Genomic DNA, 15,890 nt, shown 5'->3' on the forward strand with positions numbered 1-15,890 from the left:
CATAATTTTGTAAGTTCTATGGTCGATATGATGACTTTGTCAGCAAATAAAATTTATCATTGAGTCAAATACTGATTGTTAGTCCGTTATTTATACAATGAATTGACAACGGATTTTTACGTTATTTCCTGATCATGACAAGGAGCACACGGCGGGTGTGACCGGTCAGCAGGGGATACTCGATCACTCCTCCATGGCACCTGATCCCACCTCTGATGTTTCGGAGGTCCGTGTTTGCTCTGCTCTTACTTTGTATTATTTCATGGACTTTGAGATTGAATACTGTTCGTTATCTCCATATCCTTCTTTACAAACAAAAACACAATACAAGGTCAACAAATGCTCTAAAACACAATCCTTACTATTTGAAAAAATATAAGGATAAACTTAAGATTTTCAGTTCTACATCATATTCTAGAAGTGGTGTAAATCATATGTGTATACTTAATAAAATCTCGAAGAAACTTTTAGAAAATCACCATTTTTTTAAGAGTTGGTACATGAAAACGTTCAACTTCTCTACACTCAATTTAACCATTCTTAGCAATAAATCAAATACTAGGTTGTTTATTATCATAGACAACTGCTTCTTTAACAAATATGAAAGTAGAAAAATTTCCAACAAAATTACTCTGGTTCTACACAAAAGTAGTCTGAAGTTGATATTAAAAGTAATTCCTTCTCCATCCCTGAAATTCTAAGGGTTTTCTTGTATGCTCTCCACACATATTTGTAAATCTTAAGACTTTTTTTTTTTTTTTAGATCAATCACAGTTCATTTTCTTTCCCTTTTGTATCATAATAGTACCCTTTATTACCCGCCTTTTAGTACTATAATGAAGACCAATTTATTCGAAAAACTTCTGAAAGAAAATATTAAATTTTATTGCTGCGGCCTTTAATTCCTAATTTAGGTAAACCGACGAGTTTATCAATAAATAACATTTATTTCCATTCATGCGTTGATTAAATATATTCCTTTGAACACGAAATAAAAATAATTGTAGAGTCTGACATATAGGTTGCACGGCTGGCACGTCAGGATGTTTCATTAAAGAAAGACCGATTGCAATTAACTGACAAATTAACTGTATGATGAATAAAGTAGAGGTGACAATTTAATTTTCCTATCGTCAACTTCCCTTATTTATAACGCAATATTCCATTATCACCTGCATATGGATTTATTTTTCTAAAAAGTAAATAATAAAAAAAAGGCAACCAAAACTACATGATGTTAGTAGGGTCTGTACAATTTACTTTTTTTTTAAAATTCTTTCAAATATAGTTTACTGTAAGGTGGAAAGCTTGGACTTTTTAAAGCAACTTATTAGACCATCTTTTTTTTATCTATTTTTTTTTACGAATAAGTCCGTTTACTCCATCAGGATAAAGGACTTCCGGTGTGTCTGTCTTTAATAATTCTTTTGAATAATATGTTAACGACCACAACTTATTTTCGTAAATAATTTTTTTTTATATATTTGGCATTATGAATAAAAATGCTTGAAAATTATTTCACAGATGGTTATAACACGAGAGGAATGTTTATGTTATATGTAAATATTTGTGCGCTAGGAGACTGGTATAATTTGTCACCAATAATTATAATACCAATGCGAATGTTTTGTTGCAGGTAAATCATTGTTAGACCGTTTGACATAATATTATTTTTTTTTTATTTAAACAATATTTTATTCACAGATGTTGTCGTGAATAGGATTGGGCAGCAGGCGCAGCCTATTTTAGCCCTCTCCCTACATTTAGGTCAAGGTACAGAACAAATAGTGATATTAAAAGAATGTGCAAAAGAAGAAAAAAAAAACACAAACAAAATTGAACAAAGTAACAGAGAAAAAAAAACAGAAAAAGTCATATGTAGAAAATTTTGAACAAAATAACAAAAAGGGAAAATTACAGGGGGAGACAAAATACAAAGTACGAGGGTTGATCCAAAAGTTCGTGGAATTTCTTTTTATTTCATTCATTTATAAGTGAAATTGGTTGAAAATTACAAATGAGAATATAGACACTTGTTGAATATTTTAAATAAAAAAATATTTTAAATATTTGTGATAGTAATTCTGTGGCAGTTGCCATAGAAACGGATGTTTGGAAATCAATACACGTTTATTATCATTTTAATTCTTAATACTTGAAAAGGGAATTAAACCGCTCTTCATGTAATAGAAAACGAAAATTATGCCATTATTACGATTGCTTGATCTTTTATAAACCTTTGTGTGTTTATTTTACTAATTTTATTGGATATTTTGTTTATTTGTTAATAATTTATTGTTCATCTTAAGGGTTGTTAGGCGACGTCAAATTTCGGTCAAGTCATAAGTTTTGTGAAAATCTCGGGATCACTCTATCTTAAATGCGTATATTATTGACATAGACTGAGGAAAAATGCATTTAGCCACTGGTTTTTCAGTGGCGTATGAAAATGAAGAAAAATAGAACTTTCATGGACGTTGATTAAAGGTGTGGCCGCCTTTTTGAGGCTCTGTTTTAAGTATTTGTCCCCCTTGATAAATTGAAAGCATTAATAGGCGTTGTCGGCTGACGTACTGTTCTTGACATTGCTACTGAAATCGGAACATCATATGGAAAGATAGGGGGTATTTAGAAATATGAGTAAAAAATGAAGATAAATTAGTGCGAGAGCATACCCAGGCTTTTCTTGAGAAAAAAAATGGAGAAAAGGGTAGCATTTTGAAGAATTACGTGTTCGAATTTGACATTAGGGTGAGATGATTCTATAACGTGACGTGACATACCTTTATGTCTCCCCCGGGTTTGATCCATTTTAAAATATTGGTAATTGGGTGTAAAACAATTTCATTTTATAAATATGCCTATTGTTTGCTTTTGTCAAATCATGATAAAATTTTAGAAAGAAATTCCACGAACTTTTGGATCAATTTATAACGATAAAAATTATATCTATATATATATGACAGTGTTTATATAAAATCACTTCTGCATTTAAAAATGGATAATTTTTGTTGATTGAAAAGTACATCTCTTGGAAATGTAAAAGGACAAACAATAAAGTAATGATAGGCATTTTCAATACAATCTACAATGTTCACACATGGAGTTTTAAATGTTGATTATATAAATCTGCTTTCAGATTCTGCATTATTCCTTATCTGGCAATGTATTATATTTACTTTTTTCAATACTTTTCCTACAGAAATGAGATTTTAAAAGACAAATATAGCATTTTTAATACTAATTTGTAATTGTTTGACTGGAAAGCTTGGAATTTTAAATTGAGCATTATTAGTTCTAAGATTTTTTTAAGCAACTACAGATATTAGAATAACCATTAATAATTTTATAAAATAATATTAACTTATGAATCTTTTTTTATCTAGTTCATTTTTTACGAGAAGAGTTACACCTTAATCCAGTAATAATTCTACCTGCTTCAACTTGTATATCTTCTAAGAGTTTAGAATCTTTTTCAGAACAATTTCAAGCACAGGTCGAACAAAAGCAAAATATATTTTAGTGGTGTGTCTAAGAATGTTTAATCTTTTTGAATAATTCTTTTGAATAATATGTTAATCATTTTGAATAATACCACAAATTTAACAGGAGAATATTATTTTTTCTACTAAAATTTAAATTTTTTTTTAGGATATATTTGACCATTTATCAATATGTTCTAAATCAAGTAAGTGATTGTGTAACATTATCTACAATAGCATATAAAGAAGTGTCATCAGCAAAAAGTTTTATATGGTTCACTAGATCATCACAAATATCATTAATATATAAAAGGAATAGGAATGGTCCTAGGACAGAACCCTGAGGAACTCCAGCATTTACTGTTTCAGAGTTTGATGTAAAACCATCTATTACAACTTTTTGTTGTCTATCAGACAAATAATTCTCAATCCAACCTAGTACATTGCCATTTATACCATAATTTGTTAGCTTTGTTAAAAGGCCTTTATGCCATACTCTATCAAATGCCTTAGAGATATCACAAAAAATAAATCTTACATCTTTACCTTTATCAAGATTCGAAATGAGTATTATATATTTCTAATGATTAACAGTTATGTTATATTTGTATAAATATTTAAAGTTATATAAATGTTTTAACAGTATTTTTTCCATCAATTTACACAAGACACTTGTTAGAGATATTGGTCTATAATTAGATACCTCTTGAGCACTCCCTTTATTTTTAAAAACTGGTGTCGATAACCAATAATTATGAATATTAAAGAGATGCTTTTTGATAGATGTGTTCTTGGGGATATTGACCAGGTGGTTTACTGTTATCAATGATAGTTAACTGGTCATAAATTTCAGCTTCAGTGATAAGCATTTCAGAGAAAATGTTATTTTGTTGTGGTGGAGGTACATAATATTATATATTTGTATTGAAACGAAATCCTCCATGTTCATGTTAGAAAATGCAAATATATGGCCCATTAATATCCTATATGAGTAGAAATTAAATTCGGCTTTGACCTGATATAGTAACACGCAGGTTTTAAAATATTTAAATCAACCTATCAACAAACTATGAAGAAAAAGTAAGCCCTTAATGGTAAACACCAAACGACAAAATTCTCAGTTAATTTAAATTTCATTCAAATTCACAGAGTTTGAAACTTAATATCGTTCAATTTGTGACAGACCGGTCGGCAGGGGTTGCTCACTCCTCCATGGCTATCGATCCCATCTCTGATGTTTTGGAGGTCCGTGTTTGCTCTTCTCCTATTTTGTATTGCTTTATGGACGTTTGATCTTAAAACTGTTCGTTATCGCTATATTTTTCATACTGAAGTTAGATTGCCCTCGCATTTCTAAAGAAAGCAGAAATCTTTAAAAGTAAGAAATAATATACGAAACGTCGTTTGAAATCATTCTCTGCATCCAGTGTTTAAAAATGTAATAGATGTATAAACACAGCAGACTTCAAGAAATACTTGAAGGACGCTATGTATAGGAACCAAGGGCAACAAATCAGTGATCTAGCGATTGAAATAGCAAGATTATCTCCAAAGCATGAATATGAGTTGTCTTTCATGCAATATTTCAAATTTTAATCAGTTACTGTTGCAAGGTCTACTTTTTATTTGCAGAAAATACAATCAACATTTTACCGGCTCTTACATTTTACAAATTATGATTAAAATGATATCAATATTTATCTTTGCAAAAAGAAATGAATTACACAAGTACAATACACATGTACTACAAATCAGGTATTTGTCTGAAGAGTTGTAAACAAATTTGATCAAACATTTCAGATTTTTAAAAATCATTTGTGATAGTCAAGTATATTTATGCAAAGTTGCAGATGAAGAAAATCCCCAAGAACCTTCAATAGTATTATTAAATTGAGATGAACTTTGTCTTTCATATGAGGCCCCATGTCACAACAGGTATTAACACAAGAGAGATTCTTCACTTTTCTAATGCCCTGGGTGCTGAGAAAAAGCCTACTACTTACACATAAAGTCTTAAATGAGTGAAAGAACCTTGCAAAGGAAGTAAAGCAACAACTGTCTATCTCCCAAATTAAACTAAAGTTATGACTGTCTTCTGTTCTCTTTTTTTTTTTGGGTTACCAGCCTTCACTGAAAGGGGGGTATAAATATCCCTATTCCCTTTGACCTAAATGAGAAACCTATTGGTTTTGTAGTGAAACACTCAAAGTTCAATGTGAGAAATACACATTACATGCATAGGTTTCAGATGAAAATTTCAGTTTCTTTCTGAAAAATTTTATAATGAAACTCAAGGTATTTAACTTCTTTAAATTTAAAAACTCCTTTTGACTTAATCTAAGGTCAATATTTGTTATCGTTATATCTACGGAAGCATTCCATTAATTTAAGTGGCCTTTCTAAAAAGAAATAGATATTCAAATCCTCCAGGATAAAGCAAACATAAACAAAATTGAACTCAGCATATCATAATTTTATTAATAAAATAAAAAAGTAAATAAATAAATTACAATAAGTATGGGAAATGAATGTCATTTTAAACTTTTGAAATTAATGAGCAATGTATAAATATATGTAAGCAATAATTTACTGCATGTATTAGTTGAATTCATAGAATTCAATAAGGGGAATAAATAACACAAATCAATATGAGTATTTGGTAATAGAATATAAATATTAAATTAAATAAAGGAAAAATAAAAGAGAAAGCATGAGAACAACATTGATTGATAAATTTGGACTAGATGATATTCTGCATCTCAGGGAATCGTATCTAAAAATAAAAGTAATACAAAAATAGTTAAACAATATAGATCTATAAAGACCGGAATATCAGAATGAGCAGAAGACTTCAGTGGGTGAACTCTCAAACCAAAGTTCGGTGACTCATTTCTTCAAAAAAATCATTGAATTACAAACCTGCTAAATAAGCCTCTGACTTTTTTCTGATACTCCAGCTCAATCAAGGCTCCAGCTATCCATCGCTTCTTGTCCTTAAACTGATACTCGTACCCCTGCTTACAGTCACAAGCATACGCCGTGCGAGAAAAGCGGAACCCTCGTTTTGGACGACACTATAAAAAGGTAAAATACTGGCTGTTTTAGAAACAACTTAGATTATGTAATACGTAATCATTTGGTACATAGGTCTGAATCACCGATTGTTTTTTCTTGAAGTTTTTTTAAAAGTATTATAGTTATCAATTAATACTTTCTATCTGTAAATCAATTATGTATTTATAAACTGTAAAAGTTTTAACTTTATAAACCACATAGTTTTGGAGCTATTGTAAAAATAATTTTTGGACATGTTGACCTTTGGCAAAACCTTAACAATAAAACATTGTGTATCATTTTTTTTAATTACTCTTTTAAAAAAAAGAATAAATTAATTGCCAAATAAGAGGATAATGGATACTTAGCACTTGAATCACTAACATTTGTGGACTGTGTGTGGCATCGAGCTGTGTTTTTGAATGCATTATTCACATAAAATGGCTGCGGACATGCATTTATCTCCAGCAAGTCTAGTGGAACATCAACAGTCACTACTCCCCTATAGGACAATCAACAAATTCTATGTAACTTTCAATCAAAAAAAAACTGCATGTATTACTGCTCAAACAGTTGAACATAATAAAATAATATTTCAATGAAAAAGTGCTTTTGTATATCATATTCTTTGTATAATTGTTCAACCCTACATTTGCGCCAATAATATTTTCCTGAACACAAAATCATATACTTAATGATTCCTACTTACGTAAACTGCACTTTTCCTGACAACTTAATTCGGCGAAAAAACGGCACAACGTACGTCATAACCCACGAGTCAATTTTACCGTCACATTTAAACTTGGGAGGCATCCAAAGACCCTGAGCTATGGTAGGGGCTTTGTAGATCAGGGGAAAATGTTCATGTCTGATAGAACTGGAGCCGTTAATATCTGATCGCACCATGGAGCGAATGCTGAAGGTTTGTAAATGATCTGTGTTAGTATTCCACCGGGATTTGACTTCTCTGTACCAAAGCTCTGATGTATAATGATTCTCTAGCCCAGCAGTGTCAAGGGCATAAAATTCATCTTTGTGTCTGTATGCATACGGACCAAAGAATTCACGAAAAGATTCATTGGGACTTCGGAAGCTATAGGGTTCGTAATATATACCACTCGATAATATTTTGTAATCGGCCATTACATTAGCCAAAACTTCTCCAAACAAGTGTTCATGATGAAGACGAGATCCTCCACGAATATGTCCAAAAGAATCCATATCTTCCATTGTCTGCAGGTGAGCAGACAAGAAGTGGCTCAGTCTGAGTGCCGTGCTGGCCTGATATTTAAATTGCCTATCTACCCCATATCCCACGTCACCGGGTAATATCAAAGTGGAAGGGGGAAGGCTCTGACAGTTTGACCCCGTCACCATGGATTTCTGACGGTATATTTTTAGAACCCTGTCATAGGCTAATGGATCAAACAGAGGTCTGTCCTTATGAGACCGCTTATAACGCTTTCTTCTTTTCGTTTTGGATTGGGTTGATTTTCGAATAGTTGTGGATTTCAATGATCTTGTTTTAATGGCACCAGTATTGTATTCTTCATTGAAAAACTCAATAGAAACACTCTCTATTGGATCAATTGCTGGTAAAACATTTAGATCTGTCAAGAAAACAAAAGATAGCATACTTTCTTAACAATTATCAATGCTTCTTTAAAAAAGATAAAGATGTTATGATCCGATGCTCAAGTATGTATATTGCACGCATTAAATGAAACATGTGAAGATAAAGTGATAGAGCTTAAAAACACAATAACATCTTAAATTTCATTTTCAAATTCGTTAAGCGAATTTTTTTGTTGAAAAATGTAAAAAAAAAAAATGTCCATGCATTTTATTTATATATTTACTAATTATTTTTAGTTAAATAGTTTTTTTTAAACATTTACAGACACAAATGTAAAAGTAAAGTTCATGAAAGAATATATGTAAGCTCTAGAAACGATTTCCTAAACGAATCAAGTTATTAACAAATAAGTTGATAACCTAAGGATATCATAGTTCATTTTAAAGTCAAAATTTTACGAATTCTATGATCAAATACAACAAAATAAGCAGCAACTACAAATTATCGTTAAGTCGATTGTAAACTGATGTTTCTTTAAACAGATTTTAGGCCATCAGTTTACTCGCAATAGTCTACGGATTTTTCCTGCCGATCATAACGAGGAGCACATAGTTGGTGTTATCAGTTGACTGGGATGCTCTCATCCATGACATTTGATCTTAAACTCTTTTGTTTTTAAAAAGTCCATGTTTGTTCTGTCCCTAATCAGTAAACTTTCAATGGACTTTGAAATTCGGTTACTGTTTAGCATCATATTTCATTCTAAAGTAGTTTTGTCTTTAGGCATCTGTAAACATAGTATATTTATGATCTAATTTTAAAAAATATATCAATATTTATTTTTATTTGGATATAAATTGAGTAATGAAGAGGTTTAACACCAACTAACAAATATTAATGAAGTTCATTTTCATTAATTTAATGAGTACATATATGAAATTGTCTGCTTATTCCTTTTCCCCTTTTGGGTGTATATGTCATCTTTTCTGTCTTTACTTACGATCAGTAGGGGTACAGTTGAAACCTTGTTGGTATTCTGTCCATGTAGACTCTTCTATGTCAGAACCCATATAAGGCTTTTCTAATTCGTTTGAATACCTGTATCCCGATCGACATTTACATCTATAACTTCCTCTACGAAAACCAAAACCGCTGCGGTGTTTGCACTGAAATATTTGATGAAATTTGTCATTTGCAACCAAATAATTTTATGCAGAAGTCTTCCTGATTGTTTTCCAGATTGAATATGAAAAGGCTACGATACTTTTATTAAATGTGGGATGGGATTTAATAAATCTTCCCTGACATGACTTCAAAATGTATGTACCCTTTTTCATTAATGTGTTTTTTGAGCTATTGAAATAAATAAGATGTTCTTTTATTTCCAGATTTCTAAGAATCAGGCTTTTACTCACTACGCTTTCCCCAAACAGACGGGTGCAGAAAAACCTATAAGAAAATATTTCATGAAGAAAACATTCATCATAAAATTTCAGATACCTATGATTTCTGATTCAAAACTCTGCCACAAAGAATCACGATCATAAGTAATTCGTATTTCTTACTTTGATAAACTCTGATATACGTGATGATTTTAACTTTTCAATCGGGAACTTCCCTTACTTATGCAGCAATATACCTTCATCTCCAGCATACGGAGTTTATATCTATCAGGTGACTTGATACGCAAAAGCATACCTGTGTATGTAAAATTTCTAAATTGGAGTAAATAATTGACAAACAAGTTGATAAAACAAGAATATCAGCAGTCTATAATTGATACAATGACCTTGTCAGCAAATATAATTTACTATTGAGTCAAATGCTGACTGAAGTTTTTTCATACTAATTGTTAGTCATTATTGTCATTATTTACACACTGAATTGACGACCAATTTTCCCGTTATTTCCCGATCATGACAAGGAACACATGGCGGGTGTGACCTGTCGGCAGGGAATGTTCACTCCTCCATGGCACCTCATCCCACCCCTGATGTTTTGGAGGTCCATGTTTGCTCTGTTCCTATTTTGTATTGTTTGACGGACCTTTGAGCTTGAATACTGTTCGTTATCTTTCCAGCTACATGTATTTCATTTAAGTTCACCTAAAATGTACAATGAAGGGGTATAATGTGCGTTCGATCGTGAACAATCCAATTTTTGATAACTCTCTATTTGTTCGATTAACTTACAACTTTTAAAGCATTACAATAATGTTTCAAAATTGATTTCTCCAAAAAATCAATTTTGTCAACGTCGCCATCGGAACAAAACATGAAATAGTCGTCGTTTTTTCAAATGCACTTCAAACTGCATATTGTTGATGCGTAAATGTCTCAAAAAATTACTTTCAAAACTGGCTATCATTGCCATGGAAAGGAAAAGGGCGAATAGTGAACTATCATATTTTGCAGCAATTCTTTTTTTTATTTCAGAATAAGAAACTTTTAGAACAAATTAAGCTGGTTTGATGTATTGCAAACTGATAAAAATATTGCAAAAAAGGAGTTGTTTATTCATTTCTTTCACCTCCAAAAAGCTTTGAGTAAAAAAGTAAAGTTCGTGATCACTTAATTTATTGTCGACACACCCTTGCTCGATTTTGCAGTACTTCATCATTACACGTTGCAGAAAATGAAGACTAAAACTGCAGACCAACCAATGTGTCAAAATATAAAAAAAAGTTTTAATGTCTCGATTTATCTTGCAGTGCATTAGCATGGCTTTTTATATACGGAAATCATTTTATACATAACATTAAAAAATTCTTTTTAGAACAAAAAGGTGTATAACTTGTGCATCAGTTATTCAGAGATTGTTCTTTTTTCGATTAAGAAATTTTTCTCTTATTTTTCAAGTCGAAAGACTTGTTGAAGAGGAAAAGTTTTAGTGCAGATAATCCTCGCCCAATAGGTTGTATAGATATTGATAAATGTCTTTTTTTTCATGTCGAATGATGTAAATATTTGTTGACATAAATATGTACACCTAAGCTTACCTTAATGTGTAGAAATTAATACAAATATCATTTGTACAACATATCCTTACAAAAAAATACTAAATACTCTAGATAACATAGTTCACAATAGTTAACTTTAGTTCACTATAGATAACTATATATTTCATTATAGGTAACTATAGTTTACTGAAGTGATAACTAGGAAAACTTTGATTTACATGTACTAAAGTGATCGATATGAAAACGTTGGTTTTCTAAAAGGAATAACTAGGAATATATATAATTTCCAGAATATTTATAGATTTCTGTGAAGAAAAGTTTCAGTACCCCTGAGTGTTTCTTGCATTTGTGGATTCCTGCCAGAAAACTTGGTCCTGGATTACCATCACTTATTCCACAAGGATTAAAATCTATTTTCTCAAAATCTGTGTCCATTACAGCAGCACCAATAAATCTGCAGGAAATAAAAGAACCATAAAGCACACAACTCATCTGAATATAATGTTTTAAGGAGGCTGAGGGGTCAACAAATTAACCACAAATTAACCACCAGATTTAACTTAATATTTTGTTAGATACGGTATCTTAAGCTGTCAACATTCATTTGGCAAAGAAAAAATTCATACATTTTAGTTTTAAAATTTGATCATTTTTGTATATCTTTATATGGAGCTTTTCTTTTAAAGGAGATCGAAATAGTCTGAAAATGGCTACCACCCCCAGCCTCTTTAACAATACAACAAGACATTTCGGCGTACCTTTTTGCTTACATGTACACATAGTAGTTAAGGATTCTTAGAACACATTCGTGATTAAAGGTTTATGTGAGAACGTTTAGATATAAGGTTCTGTTAGTTTTCAACATTCACCCACTTCTGTGATCTCTCATTTTCTTGGACTTAATATTGTATAGACAACTATACAACAATATTACTCAACTTTTGTAATGAAAAAAAATATTTCATGAATATTTATAATGCAAAAAAGATCGATTATCTTATATTTGACACAATTTCTCCGAATGAATGGATCTTGTTAGTCTTCCACGCTTTCTAATGTGCAAATCCAGCTTATTCATTGGGATATCCTCAGGGGGCTTTGATATTGTCAATCTGTGTTATAAATAAATCAGTTTCTCTTTTTAAATGAGATCGAAGTTAAATATTTTAATTTTCAGAAACAAAATAAAATTCTTTAAAAGGAAAAAACGAAAGAATATACGTTAAATGCCAAATAATAGCGATTTTAATAAAAGGGCAATATTTCTAAATTAATGTAAAATTTATTGAATTCCAATCAGCGAATAAAACAGACGACAACCCTTTGCAAAATATCTCACTTGAACTTTCACTACTCAGAGTTTAAAAAAAATATTGACACAAATACATTTGTATTATTTTAAAAAGAGTAATTTTTATCAAAACTTTATTACATTAAATATTTTTTAAAAATGGCTACCTTGGTCGTCTGAGGTGAGTCCAGTTGCTGTATCGAGGCATAAAGTCTGCTATCGGAGATACTGCAGACACCACCCACTTGTTCGATCGTCCACAGTCAAAGTATGGTCTGGTGAAACGAACTGGCTGCTTTTCAATCGGGTCATTAGTTCCAGGGTAATTTGACCCAAAGAAGTTAAACCCTTCAAATGTGTTTTGCGTAAAGACTCCAGTGCTGTTGGAAAACTTTAGATTGACACTCCAAGTAAATTTGTATGTTGAATCATAGATGGGTTGTGTGTCAGGTAGCCAGAAATCATACCAGGGGTTCATTCTGAAACCTCTTTTTGTATAATTCCTATTGAAACCACTACCCGCATCTAATAGGAAAAGTGTGTTCAGAGTCGGTTCTCTAAGGTGATTGTCCATGTCGAATGTATCGTCCCATCTCCAGGCTCGAGGTGCAAACAATGGAATGGTATGGTTTATATCGTAGTTGGTCAACCAGTTTGGATAGTAACAATTGTTATCGAAATACAGCGCACTTCCATTGATAACAGTTGGATTTGCATTGAGGTCCGCAGCAACTGACAGGTGAGTATAATGTAAATCTGGGAGTGTTCTAAAAGTTCCAGAGGTGTTCATTCTTTGGAATATGTAACTATAAAAATAAGCTCTGTTTAGAGCCATATTATGCAGATGTATGAGGTTTGTCCGATTTTTGTAGAAGACTTTGGTACGTAGTTCGTTATATTTTGGAATCTGTGTTATAACATTTTCAGGCATGATTAATTCATTGATACTCTTTGATCTGCAGTTTTCTCCTGTTGTACTCCGAAACTGCAAATCTAGCTCATCGAATTTGTCCCATTCCATCCAGCCTAGCTCCTTAGCAATAACCACCGAAGTTATCAGGACACACACTGAGATTAACTGGGCGAACATGGCTCATTTTCTGTAATTGAAAATGTCTACACGTTAAGTTTTTTATAATGTCTTTGTATCTACTTATAAACTAAAAGTAATAAAGGAAGCACGTATCATAAAATATGATCTTTTTTTTCAATCTTTGACTTTCATCTAATAGTACATAAGAAATTTGACGATAAATACCTTAGTGCTCGAAGTAGCAAATATATCATTTTATACTTTAACCCTTTATTCAAAGTCTTTTAATTTTCAGATTCTTACATTTGTGTAGAACTGTCTGAAACCAGACATATGGTGACAATGGATTCCAGGTGGAGCATGGAAACTCATTATACTAATTTTTATTAGATGGGAAACGTCTATTCTTTAAAATCATGACAAATAAATAACATGTAATTAAATTTTATGGAAATATTTGTCCTAAATTAATTACAAAGTAAGAGAAAATAAATTCGCATAAATATTTTACATTGGTGCATCATGTTTAATTTGTTATACCTGACATGACAGTTACTGTCTCTTGCAATAAGCGTCGAGACATTTTTATTGTTTCTAGTGGACAACAAAATAAGCAATTTTCATTTATGAGCTATTTCAGGTTAACTCAACAGTGTATGCTACCGTTTTTTTAAAACTAAATCTGTTTTATTGCAAGAACCTCTCGCTTAAAGTTTTCAACATATTATGAACCAGATTTTTTCATACCTTGAATTGAAAATTATGTAAAATTGAGATAAAACAGAAAAGTCGTATAACTGATATTTTGTTTGGTTGTGTATGTTTAATTTAAGCGGGAACATCCTTTGTTAACTACCGACAAAGTACAATATGACAAATGCGCTAGAGGGCGCGATATGACATATATTAACTGCACTTTAGAAACAGCATATTGTTTATAAATTGGGAAAATATGAGCCTTTTAAGGCGATATTTTCTACCAAAATAACGGAATAAATACAATTGTGGATTTTCGAAAAAGTATATTTCATGCAGGCAATATTACAACAGAATGTTTTGTATAAAAGTTGAAATCGTTCTTTTGTTGATACCTTTGTCCGAGTAAAATGCTAAAATGTATTTATTTGTCTGCTCTTTATGAATACAAGTCAGTAATTCTTGGAAGAAATTTTCAAATGAAATTTTGAATTTGAAATTCCACTAATTGCAAGCATTAGAAACTGCAGTATGGTCCTTAGAACAATTTGCTTCTATAAACCAATTACAAGACTAACGTGCAAATATTTAACAACAAAAACAGCGATAAGTTGCCTTAAGGCTCTTGTTTTGTAACAAAAACACGTTTTATATCGATATGATATACACAAACTTACATCGCAATTTAGGTCACAACTGTCCTTCTGTTTAAATTTCCAAGTGTTAATTCTGTTGTACAAGATTTGATGCATTGGCTAATATAATTTTCTATCTAACACATCCAAGAAAATTCCACGCGTTGTTACGTTTGTGTGATTCATATTTCCAGTTTGATTCCATAATCCATATATCCTTAACAATGAACGCCATCTTTGTCAAGGACGACAACTCATTACATGTATTTGAAAATGCAAAAGCAGATCATCGGCCATATTGATCAAATGCAACCTTTGAGAGAAGGTTTCAAATAATGTAATGACAATGTATTTGTAAAGAAATTTTGATATCGATACAAGATTTTCTTTCTTTGAAGAAACTGAATCGCTTACCAACAAATATTTATTAAATTCTAAAATTTAGTCCCATGATTAATAGTTGGTATGTAAACATCATTTACGGTTAATTTGTTTTGTTATATCTACATTAGTATTTTTTTACTTAGTTAATGAACTTCGTTTTTTGTGACTTGTATATTGTAATTTATTTTCAAGTTATCATTTCTTTCATTGTATTTTCATTTCACAAATGTCATTTTTTTTAAAAAAAGGATCACTTTTTGCACTCTCCTTTATTCCGAATTATCAATAAATCTATTAAGACAGCCTTCTCAATCATTGAATATTTAATAATTACAACACTCGAATAAGTAATAAGGATACATGCATTTGTATATCTACTGAAAATCTTTAAAGGCTTGGGAGTAGGTGGAATTTTTGTGTAAACAAATAATTAGCTGAATAAACATGTCATTACTGTGAAAACAGTAATTATTACACCACTGGGAGTAGAGGACAGGTAAATTTGCTATCTTGAATTATAAAATCTGGCTTTTTACTACTATTTCAGGGAGAAATTAGACTTTTTTCAAATAAAAATAAAAAATAATATTTTTTTTAAAAATCTGACTTTTTACTTCTATTTCAATGAGAAATAAGACTTTTTCAAATAAAAATATTTTTCATAATAATTTTACACATTCAAAAATCAAAGTATATATTTCAGTGAATTTAAGTATATTTTAAAATATTTTCTTGATAAATACATTTATTTTCTGTCTTAAAATGTACAAAATACTGGTA

General features: G+C 30.9%; 1 protein-coding gene across 1 annotated transcript; it reads right to left on the reverse strand.

The window, feature by feature from the left end:
- Positions 1 to 6,007: 6,007 nt before the first annotated feature.
- Positions 6,008 to 14,981, reverse strand: LOC134253767 (uncharacterized). The gene is made up of 8 exons (XM_062736357.1): positions 14,769 to 14,981; positions 12,530 to 13,462; positions 11,399 to 11,525; positions 9,113 to 9,278; positions 7,246 to 8,146; positions 6,921 to 7,038; positions 6,402 to 6,556; positions 6,008 to 6,255 (listed from the first exon to the last, which is right to left on the reverse strand). Exons 2-8 carry the CDS (start codon positions 13,450 to 13,452, stop codon positions 6,159 to 6,161), a joined length of 2,487 nt encoding a protein of 828 aa, XP_062592341.1. The 5' UTR covers positions 13,453 to 13,462; positions 14,769 to 14,981; the 3' UTR covers positions 6,008 to 6,158.
- Positions 14,982 to 15,890: the final 909 nt, after the last annotated feature.

This window comes from Saccostrea cucullata, unplaced genomic scaffold (assembly GCF_032062105.1).
Source record: "Saccostrea cucullata isolate Sc308-1 unplaced genomic scaffold, CSIRO_AGI_Scuc_v1 ctg319, whole genome shotgun sequence".
NCBI classification, from domain to species: domain Eukaryota; kingdom Metazoa; phylum Mollusca; class Bivalvia; order Ostreida; family Ostreidae; genus Saccostrea; species Saccostrea cuccullata.

Bases quoted from the DNA above. Each gene is read 5' to 3' on its own strand.
- LOC134253767 (XM_062736357.1), bottom strand. From the start codon at position 13,452: ATGTTCGCCCAGTTAATCTCAGTGTGTGTCCTGATAACTTCGGTGGTT. The intron at 8,147-9,112 runs GTAAGTAAAGAC...TTTTCTTGACAG, and splicing joins CAACTGTACCCCTACTGATC to ATCTAAATGTTTTACCAGCA. The intron at 6,256-6,401 runs GTTTGTAATTCA...TTTTATTTTTAG, and splicing joins GTCAGAGGCTTATTTAGCAG to ATACGATTCCCTGAGATGCA.